This window comes from Sitophilus oryzae, unplaced genomic scaffold, assembly GCF_002938485.1.
Source record: "Sitophilus oryzae breed Bouriz unplaced genomic scaffold, Soryzae_2.0 scaffold_165_pilon_pilon, whole genome shotgun sequence".
Taxonomy (NCBI): Eukaryota; Metazoa; Arthropoda; class Insecta; order Coleoptera; family Curculionidae; genus Sitophilus; species Sitophilus oryzae.
The window spans coordinates 412,924-436,572 of record NW_022146347.1 but is presented as its reverse complement, the minus strand read 5'-3'; the positions used below and the strand labels follow the sequence as shown (position 1 = coordinate 436,572).

The following is a 23,649-nucleotide window of genomic DNA, read 5'->3' as shown; positions in this document are numbered from 1 at the left end:
CCAGAGTTCAAATGGACCCAGAAGAAAAAATCAAACAGTTTAAGGCTCTATTTGTATATGAGAGACAAACCTGGACTCAACCAAATAATATACAAACTGTGATAAGAGAATGTGATATTTTTGTGATTCAGATATAATAAATGCTGCCAAAGATATAAAAATTAACAAATCTCCGGGCTGTGATAATTTGCCACCAAATGTGATAAAAACGCTAATATTGGACAATGTAGAATATTTTAGAACATTTTTCAATAACTGTCTTCAGAGAAATGAATTCCCTAAAGAATGGAAGAGATCCAAATTAACCCTAATAGAGAAACCCCGGAAGCACCTAAATGATCCACGAAAATATCGTCCGATTTGCCTCATTGATGTAATCGGGAAAGTCTATGAGAAACTCATCAATACGCGACTCTTGGAAGAAATTAGGAAGAAACGAAATGGTATGCATCCAAACCAGTATGGATTTGTAAAGGGGAAATCTACCACACATGCAATGAAAAAAATATCGGATATCGTGAAAAGAAAAGCCACTTGGCATAATGCTTTGATTTTAGTCGACGTTAAAAATGCATTTAATTGCGCGTCATGGAAAATAATTATTAAAGAACTTAGAAGATGGGGCATAAGTGGATATTTGGTGAACATAATAAGAAGCTACCTTGATAATACATTTATAGTTCTCAATAGAGAAGATGAAAGAGAGGTATTCGGTGGCGTCCCACAGGGCTCGGTGCTGGGGCCAACTCTGTGGAACATATTCTACGACAGTGTCATGGAGCTTACTGTACCAGGTGGGACAGAGTTGATCTGTTACGTCGATGATCTTGCTGTGATAATAACAAAAAAAACCAAAAGAAACAAAAAAAATAAACGACCTCGACCTAATGCAGACTGTCGATGATACACTAAAAATCATAGCCAGATGGATGCGTGAGCACAGACTCGAAATAGCTGTGGAAAAAACAGAGGCGATTTTACTGAGCCGCAAGAGAAAAGTTGACCATATAAGGCTTAATTTTAAGGATATAATAATAAATCCAGTAAAGCAAGTCAACTATCTTGGATTCCACATAGACCGTGCACTCACGATGGGCCTGCACATCAAGGAGTTGTGTGTCTGAAATCACAACGAACTGCTAAAGCGTTGTCCGCAATACTGCCAAACGTTTGGGGCCCAACACCAGCAAAGAGAAGAGTGTTAGCATATGCGTGCCAGGATATTATTATGTATGGAGCACCTGTGTGGAACGAAGCAACCAATATGCACGTAAATAAAAAAAGACTTGAAGGTGCACAGAGAGTCATGGCTTTGAGGGTCTGCTCGGCGTATCGGACAACTTCAACTGAGGCAGCCTTGGTGATATCGGGTCTGGTGCCCTTACATCTTCTCTCAAGAAAAAGAGAACGACTCTTTCTCAAGGGTGAAGTACAAACCAGGGCAAGCAGAGAGATGGAGAGAAACCGCACAGTGCAGCAGTGGCAGGCAGAATGGGAAGTATCACAAAAAGGAAGAATGGACATATAAGCTCATCCCAAATATAAATATGTGGATTAAAAGAAAGCATGGAGAGGTAAACTTCTATCTTACTCAAATATTGAGTGGCCAAGGAAATTTTGGGGATTACCCGTGTAAAATTGGAAAGAGGGAAGTCGCGGAATGCCGATACTGTGCTGAACCCAATGATACTCCAGAACACACAATGTTTGCTTGTCCAAGATGGGAACAGGAAAGATGTGAGGTACGCATGACGATTGGTGGCAACACCTCCGCAGATACCTTCTTAAAATCGGTAACAGAAAGAAGAGAGAACTTTGAAGCCATCTCAAAACTGGCCTAAAATATACTAGAGGCAAAATACAGAGAAAGGCAGGGGTAATGACAACAAAGGAACAGTCCGGCGCTACTTGAAGAGATGCGTCCAGCGGGTCCAGGTAGACGTGGCAGGAGCGAGGGGGTGACGTTTAGTGGGTAGTGTCCTCCAGGCAGTTTAAGGAGAGATTGAGTCCCACACTCCGTACGTACAGGTATTTTACACTTCCAAAAAAAAAAAGCTAGTAGCTGCTGCCTTAAATTTAAATATTGCTACTGAAAGTGTTAGCAAAGGTGTTAGTGACTATTGTTAATAAATAAATGGAATTTCCGGGCTGACTAACTGGAACTTAAATTTCCCACTAGCGATTCTGGTGGTAGCTCTTCTTCAAAAAATGTCACGTTGCCACATTTATTTACATTTCTTAACATTTTTATTCGTTTTGTGATACTTTAAGTTTATTTTTATACTAACAGACTTTGCAGTCTTAAAAAATATTTTTTTAGAACCGTATGTAGTGCGAAATGTACAAGATGGGGAAGCAGCTTAACAGCCGTTGCAAAAAACTCATCGCAACCTTATTAGAATATTTTGAAAGGTAAAGCGGTAATAATGACTCTTTACGTCCCTTAAGTGCTGCTAAGGACGTGAGTTTTGTTGATGTAAATAATAACTGTTTATACAGGGTTGTTCACCACATACGACACGGAGTATTGTAGCTAAACGATTAGATTTTTTCAAATTGTAAGTTTTGGGTTCATTGAAGGACTATTAGAGCTACAATTTAAATATATTTTTACAAGATACAGAGTGTCCCAAATAAATAAAAAATATCAAAGTTGTATTTTTTTAAATGGAACACCCTGTATGTTATTACATTTTTAGTTTCTACAATTAAAATAAAGGTATATTTGATTAAGATTTGCCGCATTTTAATCTTTCCGCTTTTGAAATATTTAGGTTTTTGCCAAAATACAGTAATAATTTTAATGCTTCATTTCTCTAGGCGTATAAATATAGCGTTTTAAAATCAAATATTGTACTGAAGTATTTCTATTTACTAAATTTTATGTTGCAATAATAAAAATTATTCTACCTTATACAGAGTGTCTAAAAATTTATTTTAATTATTTACTAGCTTTAAACGGCAATAACTTGTTTAATTTAAATGGAACACCTTGCATATTTTATGAGAATCAGATGCACAATTTAATTGTTTATCAAATTGTATTATACCATTTTTTACATATCTCTTCAAGTTTTCGTAGAAAATGCATTTTCTTATTATTTAGACCTCATTTATCAATATACCCATGGAATATTGACATTTTAGATTACTTTTAAAGATCCAAGAAATTTTCAAAGAGTACAGATATTAAAATTGTCGATATAGTTCGCTTATTTCATTAAAAAATAAAAAATGAAACTGTTTCAATATTTGTAAAAGAGGACTTATTAATATAATTCCAGTATTCAAACTACATTAATTGACTGCGTTGATTAATAATAATTGCTCAAAATTCTAAAAAACTTAATTTTGTATGTGTATTAGACAAAAAAGTGATAAAATAACACCTTATAAATTTAATTTCAATTTTTGACGAATGCATATTTATCACAACAGAGACGTTCATTTTCATACCTTATTATTAGATTGATTTCTGATTCAAATCCACATTTATTTAGAATAATTTATTAACTAACACAATTAAGTATGTAATTTATTAATTTTTGGGCGGAAATAATGGTGGTATATTTAATTAATGGTTTTCTTTTTGTATACAAATGGGTTAGTAATATTATCGTTTTTAGCACCTGTACATTTTGTACGTTTGTTGCTTTAAAACAATCTAAAATATCAATATTCCATGGATATATTGATAAATGAGGTCTAAATTATAAAAAAAAATATTTTCTACCAAAACTTGAAGGGATAGGTAAAAATGGTATTATACATTTTGATAGACATTTAAATTGTGTATCTGATTCTCTTAAAATATATATGGTGTCCCATTTAAATTAAACAAGTTATTGCCTTTTATAGCTAGGAAATATTTAAAATAATTTTTTCGACACTCTGTATAAGGTAGTATTATTTTTTATTATTGCAACACAATAACTGATCAATGAATAAACTTCAGTAAATATTTAGTATTAAAAACTTTGAAACCTTTGGAGAAATAAAACTCTAAAATTTTTACTGCAATTTCACAAAATTGAAAATATTTCGAAAACCTTTTTTTTTTCAAATTTATCTTTATTTTAATCGTAGAAACTAAATATGTAATAATATACAGGGTGTTCCATTTAAAAAAATACAACTTTATTTTTTTATTTATTTGGGATACTCTGTATCTTCTAAAAATATTTTTAAATTGTAGCTCTAATACTCTTTCAATGAACCTAAAACTTACAATCTGTAAAAATTTAATTGTTTAGCTACAATACTCCGTGTCGTATGTGGTGAACAACCCTGTATATTTATAATTAATTTATTTTTGATTCCAAAAATATTTTGATTAAAAGAAAATATGTAAAAGTGGGCAACACTGTTCCGGTCAAGCTTAATGACGTGACTAAAAGTTTATTTCGTATGATCTATATTTTGGTGCATTGGTGAATTATTAGTGTTATTTTGCTGGTGTAACGAAAAAGATTCCAATCTCAATTGTATCCTTTTTTTTTCGTATATTTAACGAACTCACCGATTCGGACTAACCAAGGGCCTCAAATTATCCTGCTTTGATATCTTGTAACTGCAACTGGTTTAAGATTTTTTATGGTTCCCTTTGCGGCAACGAAGGATTTAACATTCATATTTTGGCTGCGTGTTATTTTTGGACCGGGGTTCGTTGTCCGTGCGCCTTTTCGAATCTCCTATGTTTTTTTCTTCGGTGGAAAGCGTTAGTATGCGAAAATTAATAAGCATTCGCTTGTTGTATAAAATGATCGTTACACATGCCGTTGATTCTTAATTTAGACCTTTCAGTTTTAACTTTACGATTTTAGCATTTTTATTTAAGTTTATCGGTTTAAAATTGTAATTACAATATTTAATTTGGCATTATACAGGGTGTTTTGATTGATAATGGGAAAAAACAGATATCATGTTATGTAATTATAAGTTCTGAGAATGCCACTAATGAAAAAATCAAAATATTTAAACAGCCTGAGTTTTAAATAAGTGCAAATATTTTCAGGTAGTGATGGGCGAAGCTTGCCTTGATCTTGCGGTTTTGGTCTTCGTTCTGCAGAAAAAGCAAACCAAGACCAAGACCAAAACCAGCGCTTGATCTACAAAACCAAGGCCAAGACCAAGCACGCCGACGTATATTTTTTCACCTTTATATGATATAAGAAATTACTTATTTGTTCAAAATTGGTTTAATTTATTACAAATAGTGTTTTTACAACTATTGCATAAAATTTTAAAGAATGAAATACTGATTCAATATAATATTCATATATATTATACTCGTATTGAAAAACAAAAATTTTCGTCAGACAAATTATTCTAATAATTTATTTCTTTCTATGTTTTTTTTGCATTAAATTACTAAAAATACTATTTATTTAAACATTTTCTATGTAGAAAGTGTCTCTGGTAAATATATATTAAAGAAATGCAAGACTTGCAAGAGTCTTCCAACAAGACCAAGACCAAGACTGCACCATGCAAAACCAAGACTACTTATTAACTGCAAGACCAAGACCAAGGGAGTCTTGGTCTTGGTCTTGCTTTTACTCTTGCGTGGTCTTCTCTTCACTATTCTCAGGGCCGGTAGATCTCGATTAAAGGAATATATTTTCTATTTGCCGTTTTTCAAACAAGTCCAAAATAGCTGAGTTATTTTACTTTGAAAATAAAGCATAGGTTTTTTGCTTGAATTTTAATTACCACTGGATTTCTCCACAAGAAATCTCATTTGAAAAAGTACAAATTTAAAGAGAAGCCCTTTTTATATCAATCAATAATATCATCTTTAGCAATTCAATATGAAAATTTTGTATCGTTAGCAAAACGTACCAATGCTGGTGTCCTCAATGGACAAACTTACGCTTACTGCACCACCTCCGTCACGCTTGAATGCTTTGCTCTAGTTAGTATTTTAGAAAGGGGTGTTTCTCAAAAGTTGTTCTCACTCCTGTAACTTTTGTATTTTTCCAGATAAAAATACGAGATTTGGTGTGTTAGTATCTACATATATAAAATGCTAATGTTTATATGTGTCGTCTCTACTGAAGTAACGACTTGGTCTAGGAAGTTGCTTTTTTTACTAAAAGATAGCTAATTGGCTCTTCTAAAAACTGTCGTCGCCGGATTATTTGTTTTTCATTTAATTAAAAAAAATAAAAAGTATTTTTTTCCTGATGTCGTATATGACATAAATTAGGATTGATTGACGTATTGGTTTCTGTCAATTGCTGTTTCACCGGAAATTACTAAAACTTTTGATTTTTAAATGGCACATTCGGTTTTTACTGTATTCAATAGAAAATGACACTCTGGATAGAATGACATATAACATGTAAACTTTTTACATTTTCGCTTAAAAACAAATCGTATTTTATATTTCAATCTAGAGTGTCATGGCTGTGTTAAAAACACTAAATTTAATCAAGACGCCTTAAAAAATAGATTTGATCGTCTAATGTGTATTTCGTGTCTTATCCTGGCCGGTTAAAAGATGCTCAAATTGTATTTTTAATCACATCCCAATTTTTAAACGAAACGAGTATGGCGCATTAGCATTTTTTTATGAATAATTTGGTACCATACACTTGGTATTTCGAGTCAAATTGTCGTTATGAACCTCATGTTACAGTTTCAAATAAACCATAATATGCAAAAATGTCAAAAGTTGACATATGATATGTCATTCTACTCAGAGTGTCATTTTTTATCGAATAAAGCAAAAATACAAAGGGCGTTATTTAAAAATTAATGGTTTTAGTCATTTCCGGCGAAACAGGAAGTGACCGAAAACGATTGAATCACGTCAGTAAATCCTGATTTGTGCTTGGTTGAAGCTCAATAGTTTTAGGAAAATTTAATAACTGTTAGTGATACATCTGAACGAAACGCTGAACTGTTTCGCGCCGCGCGGTAAAATTGTAAAGAATGTAATTCCAAGATTTTTTTCATAAATCAATCAACAAAGAAAAGACATGTAATTCTTACCTTGAATGATCCAAATCTCTTTTGTTCCCTAACAGTAAAGACGTATAGTAAGAAGGCAGTTTTAACTTGACTAGCTGATTGAGAATCTCTTGTGCCTCGTGAAAGCTGTGCTTGTCCACCACCGAATAAACGATAATGAAAGCTTCACCCCATCGTATGTGTTCGTACAGACATCCATTCTTCTGAAACAATAAAAAATCATTTGTTGAATTATCAGATCAGATAAAATTGAAAGCAGCAGAGGAATAGCAATTTTTAAAAGGCCATGTCAATATAGGGTATTTTTATATAGAAATGTCAAATTATTGGGCCGGACCAAGAGAGCTCTGTAATACGATAATACGAGAAACTATAGTAATTAAAAATTTTTTTTGTCATTTTTTGAATGTCGTTCAAATTAAAAAATGCCATTATCTGTAACGGATGTTGCTCGTATTGTGGCTTTAATTGGAGATGGCCGAAGTCAACGTTATGTCTCCGATACCTTGGATATACAGGGTGTTTCAAAACAAATGCGAAAAATTTCAGTGGGTGATTCCTTGCTCAAAATAAAGGGTAGTTTGCTTCATAAACGTTGGGTCAAAAGTCAACCATTAGGGAGATATCGCGGTACAAAGATGGCGGAAAAATAATGTTTTAATTTTTTATCTTGAAAACGAAAAGAGATAGACTAATGAAATTTTATGGAAGCATTACTATTATGAAAACATACTTTCTGGTAATTTTTTCACTTTTTTAAAATGAGTGGAAGGGGTTGAAATAAACTACCCCTATCATTCTTGTTAACGAAATTTAAAGAAAAATCTTATCAAACACATGCAAAAAAATCAATTTGGATAGCTTAGTTTGTTTAGAAACTTTTTTATCTCTTGTGTTTTTTTGATAAAACTCACCGATTTGAAATTAAAAAATAAAATGTAAAGCATTACATGTCAGGACAAAAAACATTTTTAGATTAAGAATCTAGTGATAATAACGATAATAATAATAATCTAAATAATAACGTATTGCAGTAGAGTAATGGTAAAATAAAATAATATTAGAAACATCCTAAAAAGTGACAGCGGCCAACTAGATTTTTTCCTATAAAAATTACAGCAGCCCACTAGATTCTTTATCTAAAAATGTTTTTTGTCCTGACATGTAATTTATTCGGTTACCCAGTAGTAATGTGTCAATCCCGCAGATCCCGCACGGTAAATCCCGCAACTTTGATCCCGCGGAATCTCAGCGGGATCCCGCATTTGCGGGATTGCATTCCCTACGTATAACGTCAATACAATAAAAATACGAAACGAATATGGAATGGAAATGGAAGGTATAGTTAGAATCAACCTTTATTGGTGAAGTATGGTTTGTACAAACCAGTTTGCGCAAATTAACTCTACGTCTAAACGGCCCTTTAAAGGGAATAAAGCCTGTGTATGGATAATTTTCCCTTGAATATGTATTAAACAAGGGGTTTCCTACACTATTTTATAATCTTCGCTAAAGGTTCCAACAGTTAATCTCGCCATAATATCACCATAAATCTTACCATATCGATGGTCAGGCTCTTTATATTTTCGGCATATTTAATAGGTACCGGAAACGTCAAACTGACGTTATGTATCGATCCTAATTCCAAATAATCTTATCGATTGACGTATCGACAAAGCCCGTATCGCTTTCAACTACTGTCACATTACGCAATCGATAAAAATCGGCCCGGTGCTAATCCTCGGATTTAATAAAGATAAATTTTCGGAACCCCGGCCAGTGAATAAGTACAGTAAGAGCGAAGGATCTTTTTTTTTCGGTAATTGCGCAAGACGTTTATTGCTCTCGATCAGTGGCGTAGTTGCACTGTTTTCGAACGAGGATAAAATTAATGCGATTTTATAGAAAATAGCGGGCTATATACAGGGCGTTTCAAAAAATATGTGCCATCTCTCGTGGGGAGACTCCCCACGTAAAAATAAGACATATTTTTCGTTTCAAAATAGGTCCGATTCTGCTTTATTTCGTAGCTACAGGGTGTTAAAGTCTTAATATTTTTTCGATTTTTTCTAATTTTCTTCTAAATGCTTTTAGCGATTCCAATGAAATTTTGAAAAGTTACTATAAATGCGACATATTTTAAAGTTAAAAAAGTGTCGACATATTCACCAGAGACGTGCATATGGGTTATCACTGGATTATTTTTTAAAAAAGCATGTGCGCCACTGACTTTCTTTTCTCTTTTTAGCGAAATAGTATAAGCAGTTTAATGCCGATTAAAAGTTGTCTCTTGATATTTTGTCGATTTCGGTCTCCTTGATGAGATAAACGCAATTTTATTAATTTACCTTGATTCAAGTCTAATAGCAACCTTTAAGAAATGTTAATATCATTAACTGGCGAAAGCTTTAAATAAATACTCAATGATTCCCCATCAAAAAATATGAAAAAAAGTTCTTATAAACATGGGTATGGAAATGCATAGTTTTATAGTTACAGGAGGTTACAAATTTTTAAAATTAGTTTTTTTTGTGATTATTATCTTACATACCATTAATTTTTAGTTGAAATTGCTGTAGGTTGGACTAATAGTAATAATAACTAATATTAATAATAAATTAGGTAAAATACATTCAGATGCAAAAAAATGCAACGGGGAAATTTTTGGTCAAATTTAAAGTCTTATATTTTTGTTATTTTTAGCCCTATTTTCATGAATTTTTTAGTAAGGTGTATATAATTATATCAACTTTAATTCCTAAACTCAGTTATTTATAAACTTTAGTATTTGGCATATTATACAGGGTTAATCGAGGGGTTGCCTTTTTACCCTAACTTTAAAACACCCTGTGCAATAATTTTGTTTGTAAATTTTCCTAAAATATAATTTTACGGTCAGAACTCTTGAGCATTTTGTTTTTCGATTCATGTCAATACATTCTTTGCCGGATCCAGTAATATCATTAAAGTTATGAATTTGCTGTTTTATATAAAAATTAAAAATGGCTACCGATTTTATGAAACATAAGTTATCTACGCTAGTGATTTTCTTAAAAAGGCATGTTGTGGTGTCCCAAAATTCGAGTCCACTGAACATTTATACGGATATACCGTGCAAGTCGAGTATTTCCTTAATCCTATTAAATGGACCTTTCGTTAATGCTTTCCATGGCCGAATACTGTTAATTAAATCACTCCAAAGACGAAATCTTTCGCGTCAAACTAAATTAATATCGTAAAAAAAATCCGTGGGGCTTAATAATAATTACATCAAAAATTGTCATGTCCAGTTATGTATACTGGGTGTCGTGTTCACTAAGCAAATATATTTGGCGATTTTTTTTGGATATTATGACGCTCCTCCTCATAAACTAAACTAACTCAGCGATAGAAAGAGGTACACCAATTGGCATGGGCCTCCTCGATCACCTGACAAGTTTACAAGAGAACTTATGAGTCAAGAGAGACATTTCTGAACATTTGATAAAATAACCGTGTAATAAAATAGTCTGTCTTTTTATAAGTTAAGTTATAGATCATAATAGAATAAGAATACCATGCCATCTAAGTGAAATTAGTCAAAAAAAATAGAAAAAAACATATTATACAGGGTGTCCGGAAATTAATGCAACAAAATTTTGTCATAGATTTTTGAAAAAAAATATGTGACCCGTATTTTTTATTTTTGACCAGTGGCCCCCCTTTTCGGATTTACAGCCCCTTGAATTTCGCTCCTAAAAAGAGTTTTTTTTTAATATCTCAGGGCCCTGTTGGACGAAAATCACTAAATTTGGTGCACGTTGTTTTACCATAAAATTACGTTTTTTGATGCTATTAACTTTTTTTATTTTTATCAGTGGCGTCCCTACGGTATTTAAACTAAATATTATTGAAGAAAAAAATGGTACGCCACTGGTTTCTTTAAATAAAAATTATTTTTTAAAATCTACATTAAATTTTGAACAACTTTATCTCTTGATTTTTTTTTCGTACGACGCACCGTTTTCGCATAAAAAAAATAAAACCATTTTCATACATGACCAAATCGCTAAAAATTTTTATGTAAATTTTCAAAGCAAAATTTAAAAACGGCAATTTAGGTTTTTGGACATTTTGGTTCGCAATTAGGTAATAAAAACAAAGATTTTGGAAAATAAAAATTATTTTAAATTGTTTGCCGTTTTAAAAATTTTGCCATTGAAATTTACGGTAAAATTTTACCGATTTAGTCATGTAGCATCAAAAAATGTCATTTTACGGTAAACAACGTGTACCAAATTTAGCGATTTTCGTCCAACAGGGCCCTGAGATATTAAAAAAAAACTCTTTTTAGGGGCGAAATTCAGGAGGCTGTAAATCCGAAAAGGGGGGCCACTCGCCAAAAATAAAAAATATGAGTCACCTATTTTTTTACAAGAATCTACGACCAAATTTTGTTGCATTAATTTCCGGACACCCTGTACAGTGTGGCGCCTTTCATACGAGGCGGAGGCTCCAGGGAGAACGGTAGTTTAAATCGAAATAAAATTTTGGTTTTGGTTTGGTTTGGTAATTGGTCAGGTTAATTGAAAGCATTTTATAAAAAATATAGATAGTTATACAAGGTGTCCCAAAAAAAAGTTACACAACAAAGTTTTGTTTTTTTGTAATGGAACACCCTATATATTAAATGATTTTTGATTCTATGGAAAAATAAAGGTGAGTTTTGTTTAAGAAGCATAGGCCTAACATGTAAGAATTTTGACATATTTCACATTTTGCGGAAATGAAGATTATAATTTAAATTTTAATAACAACTATCTAAATTGTAATTTACCCTATATAGCCTAACCATTGTATGTTAAACTAAATTAAAATTTGACACGAAAAGTTATACAGGGTGAGACAAAACTAATAATTAGCATTGGTCACATTTAAAGGCAAGATACTTTTAAAATTATTTTAAATGGAACACCTCGTATATTATTCCGGTGTTCAATGGAGAATTACCCGTCATTATGATTTTGCGTCAGTAGATATTTATTATTTGAAAACAATCTAGGGTGGATGTGTTAATTTAACAAAAGTTAAATGTACTTTAATAAAAAGATACACGTTTAAAACATATTTTAACTATTTTTTTGTTCGTGGGGGAAAAATCTGCAAACCAGAGACCGTAAATGGTACTGTCGGGGTGGTTGAGGTACCTTACCGACTAAAAAACCTCCACAAACCGCTTTGAGTATCTCTCCAAGGAACTACCGTTCGGCATTACTTCTGGGGGAGGCAGTTTTATTGTGATGTTGCAGGTAATTGAGCACTTCAGTCAAAGTTGGACACTAGCGAGTGTGGTAAGTACAAAGCAGTACTAGAGCAGTATGGTACACTCAAATTATTCTTCTTTTTTTTTTACTTTCCAAACCTTTTGGCTTCGTTTTCCTCTGCAGATATCAGCACCTCCATATATTCCCGGACTGCTTTCCAGTTCTCATTTGACTTAAGCATCTTTGGAACCAAGTTAGTGTAAGTTAGTTTCTCTGTATTTAGACTCTCCATTAATTTATTTCTTTCATAGGTCCACCTTTTGCATTCCAGGATTGTGTGCTCTGCTGTATCGTTATCGTGGTCACCGTAGATGCATTTTGGACTAAACATTTTATACATATAAATAATTCTTGAAGCATCCGTGTCCTGATAAACATTGTGTCATAGCGTAGGTAACTTCTCCATGGCTCCGATCTATCCAGTTTCTTATATGTGGTATAAGTTCTCTTGTCCACTGCGCTTTCCCGTCTACATTGTGTTTCCATCTGTCGCTCCATGTGTTCAGTATTTTTTCCCGGTTAAACTCTCGCGATCTATCCGGACACGCCTTTCTCTGCATCCTCTCTTGTATTAGAAGATCTATCGGTATCATGCAACTAATTACCTCTGCCGCATCTGCTGATATAGTGCGGTACCCTCGACATATTCGCGACATAGCGCCAATCGCCTTTGAACTACCCTTAACATTTCCCTATTCTTCTTCACTTCAACGGCCCTTCCCCAGACCTCGGAAGCATACAGAATGGTAGACGTCTGAACGGCGGCCAACATTCTGCGCTTGGTTTCCCCCATAATGGACAGTTTGGCATATATTTTAACTATTACAGAATTAAAAGTAGATATAAACCTTAATTATGTAACAAAAATTAGGTAGATGAAATCAAATGCTCATAATGCCTTTCCTGTTTACTGCATAATATAATTCCTAATAGAATCATATCATTTCTCTCTGATGTAGGATAAGTTTCCATTTTCGAAAAATTTCTGAGATTTTTTTTGTTTTAACTGACTCAAAATGATAACTAGTTGCTAAAGTTGAACTAATTAAACAGCTATGTTGAAGTAACGTCAGACATATCACAGCCACCTAGATTTAATCAAATAAAGATCTACTCACACTAAATCATAAAAATGAAAATCTCTACGAAAATCTTTGTCTGAGGGACAGGCAACCTTTATAGTATTTTGAAGAGACATGAATTTCTCATTGAATATGGAAATAATATACTGGGTGTTCCATTTAAACTAAAGGAGTAACTTGCTTTTAAAGGTGACCAATGTTCAACGTTAATTTTACCTTACCCTGTATAACTTTTTGGGTTAGGTTTTAATTTGATTTAAAGTACAATAGTTATTTTAACTACCTATTAGGCTATACCGGGTAAATTCCAATTTAGGTAGGTTTTATTGAAATTTAAAAATTGTTCTTCGTTTTTAGAAAATGTAAAATAAGTCAAAAACCTTACATTTAACTAGTATACTTCACCCTAATAAAACTGACCTTTATTTTTTTCCTAGAATCCAGAAATTAATTGGGTAGTTCATTACAAAAAACACAACTTTGATGAGTAACTTTTTTTGGGGACACCCTGTAGAACTCTCTATTTTTTAAAAAGTGCTCTGAATTAACCTACAAATGCTCACAAAATTTCATTTCAATACAAACTGTCGTTCTCCTTGGAGTCACCGCGACGTATAAGAGGCGCCACCCTGTATATTAAAATATTATTTGAAAAAATGGCACTTTTATGAAGTCATGGCCAACTATGGTTACTATTTAAATAACATAAATATGTTTGTGTCATAATATATCAAAAACTACAGGCTTTAGAAAAAAAAAACGGAAAACACAATAATCTCATTAAAGATGCGATTTTATCTACAACTTTTATCAGAAAACTTTATATCTAAAATAGGATTATGGAGCATTTTTAAAATAGTCGAAATTTGTTTTTATTTTCAAAATATCTAGTAAGCTATAAACTTTTTCAAAAATCCGAAAGGCGCATATGTTTGTCCTTACAAAACTGCATATTCTTTTCCTATTTGGCCGACTCTCTAGGTCCAGTAGTTTCCAAGATATCCATAGAAAACATCTTAGAAAACCCTGTATATTATGTGTATTGTTAACATTTTTTTGCTCTTCTGAAACTTTCTTTCCGAGAAACCATGAATGTATAGGATTAAAACTGCTATATATTACCCGATGTTCCCAGAACATCAAACCACAATGAACCCGCTACGAAGATATACGCAGTATTAACTGTTATAACGATTCGTCGTGTACAAAAATCCATTAAGCCTCTTTAAAGATATTCGCAAAATTTCCGGATATTTTTAACACACTGTACATGTCCTCCTGTCAAGCGTTATCTTAATAAAATGCCGCTTTTTAATCCTCTTTAACGTTATGATATAGTAAGGAATCCAACTAAAGTCGCGAGAGAAGAAATATTAAGAAATTTACATATGATTTGTTAAATAATCTGATATTTTAATTCATGATAATTAGTTAATGGGCATGGTGCGGACGGTATTTATAATATTTGTTTTTTTTGTAAGCTTTTTAATTTAATACGCTGAATAGGTAAAAAATGCTTAATTTAGGGGATGATCCGGAATGAAATAATATTCAGGTAGTTGCTATATTAGTAAGTGCATAACGATTCAGTATTAAAACTAAAATAATTTCGGACTTCCATTGTCTTTATCTATTTTGCTTACACAACGTTTCGGTCAGAAGTATCACTGACCATCAATTGTCATAATCATCATCATCAACCAACCACTAATGTCCACTGCTCAACGTATGCCTCCCTCGTTTGCTTCCTTAACTCCCTATCTTGAGCTATTTGTATCCAGTTACTGTGGATACGCCTGAAGTCGTCATGCCATTTGGTTGGAGAACGGCCTCTGTTCCTGAATGCATCGTGTCTTGGTCTCCATTCTATAATTTTCTTCGTCCATCGGTCATCGTTTCGCCTTGCAATGAGCCCTGCCCAATTCCATTTCAAAGTGGTTATTTGCTCTATGGCATCCATGACTTTTGTTCTGTCTCGTACTTTGTTTGTTCTCGTTTTACAACTCTTTGCGTTGTTCTGATTTTGCTTACAGTTTTCTTGGTTAAAGTTAGCGTCTCCGGACAATACGTTAGAACAGGTAGTACGCATTGATTGAATACTTCATCAAGTACCTCAAATACATCAAAATCATCATACCATCAAGTGTGAACTAATCTAAATCCTAAAATTACTGAGCTTATATACTAGAGCCGAGCATTCACCCGTGAATTAATGAGTGGCGGTCAAGCAGGAGGGTGTCCACTAAGAATACCTGCATTGGAGCGTTTTATGAGTGGTTCAGAAATTACGATTGAGAAAGAGAAAAACTTCTGTGTAGCGTTTCTGGATGTCCTTAATCAGTAGAAGCAGTAATCAGTAGAAATGGGTCCATTAGCACTGCTGTATACAGGTTGGTCCGAACTGTATTCCGGAAACTTCGGCAGCATATTCTGCAGATAGAAATAAGTAAAAAGTTCGTATAAATATATGTCCTAAAATCCTTAGTTTCTTAGATACAGGGTGTAGAAATTTCATTTTTATTTCAATTTTTTCCAAATAATTTCTGAAGTAACGTTAATATTTCGATGAAAATTGGTGTCTGGGAGTTTTTTGACATGAGAAATTTGATTTTGATGTTAATATGACTCCTACTTGTAGAGGGCGCCACCTACATATTTTTTAACTGGTTTGAATAATAATAATTTTTTGTTCGTACCTGTATAAAACCAATGAGTAAAAAAATATACATTTACGAGGTTTTTTACGTAAGAAAGGTTTCTTGGTAAAAATAGTTCTCCAAATATTTAGAGTCGAAATTATCAATACCTGTCATATTGACAGAAATTGAACATGTTAACTAAATAGTACCTATTAGCCTGAAATCATAAATTTGAAATATGTTTGTGCCAGAATTTCAACAGAAATTGTTTTATCAACATTTTTTCGCAGAAAAATTTATGATTAACTTAAAAAAATAAAAATTTCCCAAATTTATTATTTCAGTCAAATAACTATCTACTCAACGTGTTTATTGTTTGTGAATAATGACATGTATTGACTATTTTCATTCAAAATATCTTGAAAACGGTTGCTCGTAGCGATTTTTACCAAGAGACACTTTTTACGTAAAAAATCGCGGAAATGTATATTTTTTAATTCCGTAGGTTTTATACAGGTACGGACGAAAAGTTATGACTCTTCAAAACAGTTAAAACACATGTAGGTGGCGTCACCTACACATAAGAGTCATATTGATATCAAAATCAAATTTCTCATGTCAAAAAACTCCCAGACAGCAATTTTCATCCAAGTATTGATATTACTTCAGAAATTATTTGGAAGAAATGAAAATAAAAATGAATCTCCGAAACTAAACATTTTAGGACATACATTTATACGAACTTTTTTACTTATTTTTATCTGCAGAATATGCTGTCGAAGTTTTCGGAATACAGTTCGGACCACCCTGTATAGAAAATCCACATATACGGGATAATGTTTTAATTCTCAGTCGAACCATTCTGAAGCAACCAAAAAAGGTATAGTCAACACATAATGTCATAGAGCAATTACTATACCGGGTGCGTCTCAAAAGTGGCTCACCCCCTATAACTTTTTTATTTTTTCAGATAAAAAAAATGAGATTTGGTATGTTAGTATATGACATAAATTAGGATTGATTGACGTATTCAATTGTTTTTGGTCACTTCCTGTTTCACTGGCAATGACTACAACTTTTGATTTTTAAATGGCACCCTCGGTATTTTTTTACTTTATTCCTTTGAATAAGAAGACTAAGGAAGGAGCATAATGCTATCCATGTATTCATGCATGGTGGGCGGAAAAAGCGCCATAAAAGCACTCTAGGGTGGGGATCCTTGACAGTTCTGTTTGACGATTCATTTGACACATTAGAATTTGATTTGAAATATTGTGGATTTGTCAGTCTTTACGGAGCTTATTTTATGTTATGTATTATTTATTCTACTACTGATAGTTGTATAAAGGTAGTAAATCTAGATGGAAATTGTGGCAGCACTTAAATTAACAGTGACACAATCGCGATTTATGGAATATGGAACGTGAAATAATGGAACAACTTTTCGCTAGTAAGACTATATATATATACATACGTGTAGTAAACCGATCATTTATGAAATTCACTTAAATTAACTAAATTATATATTTTTCTTATATTTCATTTTAGCTTTTATTTATTACTTGTCAAAGATTAGATGTTAAAGAATTTAGATACGTTAATTTGACTTACCTGCTTCAGTAGCGTATCGGATGTTTGTGGTAATAAATACTTATTATAACTTATCTATTTTTATTAGAATTATATATTTTTATAAAAATTTTAATAACTACCAACATTTATTCACAACGTAAAATAAAACAACAAATTATTGAGTCTACCCCACGTCTACCCTACATCATAGTTTTACACCAGTTTTTTGAGATGCACCCGGTATGCAGTGACCAAGAGTCTCTGAATTCTGAACTAAGTAATATTAAAACCGATTTGCTTCAGAATGGTTACAAAATCCCTAGACAATACTATATCAATTGGAAAAAAGAATTGCAAGAAAAAGAAAAAAATAATTTGCAAGTCCGAAATTCTTTTAGTTTTAATAGTAAGTGGTAAGTGCATAACTATAACTTAGGGTTGCCAACTTTCAAATTAAAAAATAGTGTACGAGAGGGTAAAAAAGAGGAACAAGCGAAACATTTTTTGAAACCTTGCCAAAATGTCTAAAATTTACCAAAAAGTTATGTGAACGGTATGCGACTGATGGTCTTTCTTACTTTTATATATTTATAAAATCAACCAAACAAACCAAACCAAACCGTTTTCAACAAAACTTTTTTTTTTCAAAACATAAGAACTAGTAAGTAAACATAAAATAATTAAACATGTTTATTGCTTCCAAACGTTCCTGACGTTTCAACAGTATTTATCTTTTTCAAAGTCTTAAACGTAGATACAATAATTAATTTACACATTTATAATCCAGGTGTCAAAATACATATACAGGGTGTTTCAAAACAAATGCGAAAAACTTCAGGAGGTGATTCCTTGTTCAAAATAAAGGGTAGTTTGCTTCATAAACGTTGGGTCAAAAGTCAACCATTAGGGAGATATCGCGGTACAAAGATGGCGGAAAAATAATGTTTTAATTTTTTATCTTGAAAACGAAAAGAGATAGACTAATGAAATTTTATGGAAGCATTACTGTTATGAAAACACACTTTTTGGTAATTTTCTCACTTTTTTAAAATGAGTGGAAGGGGTTGAAATAAACTACCCCTATTATACTTGTTAACGAAATTTAAAGAAAAATCTTATCAAACACATGCAAAAAAATTAATTTGGATAGTTTAGTTTGTTTAGAAACTTTTTTATCTCACACACTTTCTGGTAATTTTCTCACTTTTTTAAAATGAGTGGAAGGGGTTGAAATAAACTACCCCTATTATACTTGTTTTTTTTAACGAAATTTTTTAAACGAAATTTAAAGAAAACTCTTATCAAACACATGCAAAAAAATTAATTTGGATAGTTTAGTTTGTTTAGAAACTTTTTAGAAATGTGTTTTTTTGATAAAACTCACCGATTTGAAATTAAAAAATAAAATGTAAAGCATTACCCCATCAGAACAAAAAACATTTTTATTTTTTTAATATGTATTTTTTTTTATTATTTTGTACTTTCATGAATTAAAATACTTCTTCTTCTTAAAGTGCCTTCTCCATTCAGTGAAGATCGGCAACAACAACGGTAAATTCCTCTCTATTTTTCGCTCTTCTCAGCAAAGTATGTGAGTCCAGGCCTGTCCAATCTCTGATATTCTTCAGCCAGGAGCATTGCCGTCGTCCGGGTCCGCGCTTTCCCTCAATTTTACCCTCGATGATGAGCTGAAGGAATTCATACTTGCTATGTCTAATGATATGGCCCAAATAGGCTGCTTTCCTCTTTTTTATTATGTCGAGTTCTCGGTCCTTGTTCATTTGGTTTAGAACTCGTTCATTCGAATTAAAATACAGAATTAAAAATTGTCTTGCTAAATAATTTTTAAGAGGTTATCGTTCAGAAGAAAATGTAACGATATTATTACGAAATAAAACTGTTTGACAGCAGCCTACTAGATTCTTTATCCAAAAATGTCTTTTGTCCTGACATGTAATGCTTTACATTTTATTTTTTAATTTCAAATCGGTGATTTTTACCAAAAAAACACAAGAGATAAAAAAGTGTCTAAACAAACTAAACTATCCAAATTTTTTTTGCATGTATTTGATAAGATTTTTCTTTAAATTTCGTTAACAAGAATGATAAGGGTAGTTTATTTCAACCATTTCCACTTATTTTAAAAAGTGAAAAAATTACCAGAAAGTGTGTTTTCATAACAGTAATGCTTCCAAAAAATTTCATTGGTCTATCTCTTTTCGTTTTCAAGATAAAAAATAAAAACATTATTTTTCCGCCATCTTTGTACCGTGATATCTCCCTAATGGTTGACTTTTGACCCAACGTTTATGAAGCAAACTACCCTTTATTTTGAACAAGGAATCAGCGCCTGAAGTTTTTCGCATTTGTTTTGAAACACCCTATATAAACTAACTAAAATAACGGACTGAAACTATACGTGGATATTTTATATTGACTAGCATATAGTAGTTCGAAAAATCGGATTACCATACCGCTATTTCAATGTAAGCATTCCAAATGTCAAAGTTAATAGTAGTAATTTTCAATTACTAGAAAAAGTTAACAACCTTTTAACTTTTTCCACTAATTATACTTAAAAATTTGCAAGTAATGTCATTTTGGCCATTGATTATCATCCGTCAAGAGAAATTGTGGTTAGATAAAAAGTTTATTGTTTTATCAGATAACTATTAGGGGCTTTCTCTGTGGATACAATTGACTACCGCAAGCTATTGCTACAATGTCCTATTAATTTTAATTGTATTTTTTAAACATTGTAAATGATCGTAAACTCTAAAGTATAATTGAAACCACTAATTTATTCCACTAATTTCGAGTTTCTGAATGAAGCTTTGCAACAGTTTTTTGTGTTTCTAAAAAAAATTTGGGATATCCTCTGTCAGAATCATAACGATATCCTACACTCCTTGGACAGACTGTAGTCGAAAGGAGTTCTACACTACTAGAGCTCCATTTTTTCACCGACAAAAAAGTACATTTACAGTTCTTTCTTAGAAAAAGTGTGCTCATAAATATTCATTACCTACGAGTAAAATACTCAAACGAAAAAGATTTATGTTCTAAAAGTTTGAACACGGATATTGCTATGGCAAATTTGTTTCGGTAATTTCGCGTGTTATATTCCATTTAAAAATGATAATATTGGCGCCAGTTACTTATCGCTGTTGCCAGATGCTGTGAAATTAACCCACTTTTTCTGAAAGTGCCCAATAAATCTTGGCGATAAATTTACCAAGTGGATACTAGTTGGCGGCCGTGAAATTCTTTTCTTAAAACACATTATGAGTTTCCAATTAAAATATAGGTATGAGCATAAAAAAAGCAATAAAACCGCATCAAATAATTTAAAAATTATATAGCTGTGAAAGAAATGATAAAATATTAAGACCTTTATAAGCACATAGCTTTAAATTTAAAGTAAAAAAAAACAAAGTTTTTGTTTTCTAAACTAGCTAGTTTGGTTACAGACGCTTGTAATAGCAGTAACAGTTCTGAATCTTGTAGAGGAATTGCTGCTCCATGACCCGCTTTTGAGACAAATGTCATGTCGCCACCATATATTTTTGGAAACATCACCATCGAAAACTCCCAACGTTCATCTCGAAACACCCAATTAATGGAAGGGTACAACAGCCGATTGACGTTTATTTTCGGGTTCTTAAAAGTAAATTCAGGATTCATCACCACTGACAATACACTGTATACTGTATATATTTTCCTGCGTTAAGTCGGTGTAGAGTTTTTTGGCACCAAATGACTCTAATTGCTTTCTGTTCTTCCGTCAACAGATGCGGTATCCAACGAGAAACTATTTTTTACAGATAATTCTGCATGTAATTTTTTTTGAATTCAGGTCTTTGAAATGCCCAATGATTCTTCAATTTCACTATATGTGACATGTCGATCTTCTTGGATCAGCTGAGGGACAGCATCGACATTTTCCTGGGAGACTGCCATTGTTGGTGAACTTGTTCTTGGATGGTCGCTAAGAATAATCCGTCCACGTTTAAATTCTTCATCCCAAGTAGTATTTTTGGACACATTTTAGGTAATGTTTCTAATAAGCGTGTCTCTGTTTCTTGACACAAAATGAAAACGGTATGCCATAAATAGGAAACATTTTCAAAACATATATATTTTATATCGTTTTATTACATGTGTGTTGACACTAGTCGTTTCCCGAAATGTTTCGATGCGGAAACAAAACTTTTAGAGGAAATGTTTCAAAACATTTTCTGCAATTTGTGTCCAAGATGTTCCCGTTTTCAACAGCCACTGTTTATAAATGTGAAGAAACAAAATACCAAACTAAGATAGTCTATGTCTGTGTGTGGATTTCAAAATGAAAGCAACCATCAACAATGTTACCCTCCGCCAGAATTTTTTTGTCTTTAAATCGTACACCGTATGTATTATCATTTTTTCTGATAGAATTTACAAATTTTATGTCACTGATAATTTTTACCCTACCGAAATCCAACATTTCTTTAAACAAATTGAATTATTACAACATCTATTAATTTTAGATATATAATATCAAAAAATGGCAGGAAAAGTTACCGAATTGTACGTATGTATAACCCAATAATAAAATAAAAAATAGGGTATTCCCATTAGAAAATATGTTATATCCGCAACACTTTTTTTGAATTGTGTACCTGTATACTCTATAGTAATGTTAAAATGTGCTTCTTAACCTTACCAATAACTTTTTTATTTAACATTTTGTTCTAAAAACGTTAAACGTATTATGTAAAAAACATCGTGTAAGGGATAAAGGGGAAAACAGCCAAAAGGGGGAAAACCGACGATGAATACCATGTTAAAGACCGAATATCATATTAAAGATACAAAAATGTATTACTGTATGCGTTATTATTTGGCGTTTAGTTATATTCGTTTGTTATATTCAATTGCAATTTAATATGTGTTTGGCTTTCTTTCACTATGATCCCACTCGGCTTGTCTCGTGGCAGGTTGGCGTAAAAAATTGATAGAAAATGTCTCGCTTTTGTCTTGCTCTCGTCTCGCGCTCGTCTCGTCAGGTCTGGACGCACCCTAGACTGCCGGAGTGGTGACGTCACGAATGTCAAATTGCTTTCCAAACAAGGTTTAGTTCTTTATATTTTTATTGAGCTCTTCCAAATGACGTCACAAATTAATATAAAATGTAAAAAAAATACAGGTGATTGCCGACAACCGCCGACTTGTATCTGGTATTTTCAATACGCCTATGATGGTTGCGCATGTTGCAAAATCTATTTTTTTAGGTTTTCTCGCACAAAGACTGTCTACCAAAAGCAAATTCATCGTTTAATTTAATAATGTACTTTTATATTTTTAATGCCCCTTCTACATATCATTATTTGTTGCTACAAAATATTTTTTATTTTTATTTCTATATCATTTATCAAGTTTAAAAGCTCAACAACCGATAAAACGCATATTTTTAGTTAAAACGCTATCATTAGCCAACATGGCGGAATTTTAATTCATTATTTTATAAAATTGACATGGAGTCGGACACAAATCATGTGCATTATATCATATTATTTGTGTCTAAAAAGAGAGAAACTCGAGTTGCGAAAATGAATCGACAATATATGGAAACCTATGTTTCCAAACTGTTTCGACTTAGCGCTATCTGTGTAGAAATTTCGAACTAGTCACCTGTCAACAACGCCAATCAAAACTTCTGGTCAAAATAATTTAAATACTTTTGTCCACGACCACTTAATAATAAATCAATATTCTACTTCCTAGCTGAAGGAATATGTTACTCATATTTATAATAGAGTGAAATATAACATCTGATAACAGTGAATTATGATAAATTACTTTGCATTTACTTTACATTTGTTGCTATGCCAACTTGACACTCACAACATCCCGATGCGTGGCGTGGATGATTTGACCTTTTAAAATTGTCAAATGTTAAGTAGGTAGTGATTATTAAGTGGCATATCAAGAACTCGTTTAAAATCAAAAAATGAATTATGAGAGTGATAATGAGCCCTGTCACCACCAGAGATAGCAGAGGCGGCCAAATTAACAAACCAAACCACAAAAGTCTAA

The 23,649-nt window shown here is 32.4% G+C and overlaps 1 protein-coding gene across 1 annotated transcript in view; it reads right to left on the bottom strand.

Annotated features, from left to right (window-relative positions):
- LOC115880875 (ras-related and estrogen-regulated growth inhibitor-like) overlaps positions 1–23,649 on the bottom strand; it is a 404,377-nt gene that overhangs the window by 20,209 nt on the left and 360,519 nt on the right. The window contains exon 4 of the mRNA XM_030898199.1: positions 6,997–7,178. Within this exon, the coding sequence (XP_030754059.1) occupies positions 6,997–7,178 (182 nt within the window). The remainder of the gene's footprint in view (positions 1–6,996; positions 7,179–23,649) is intronic.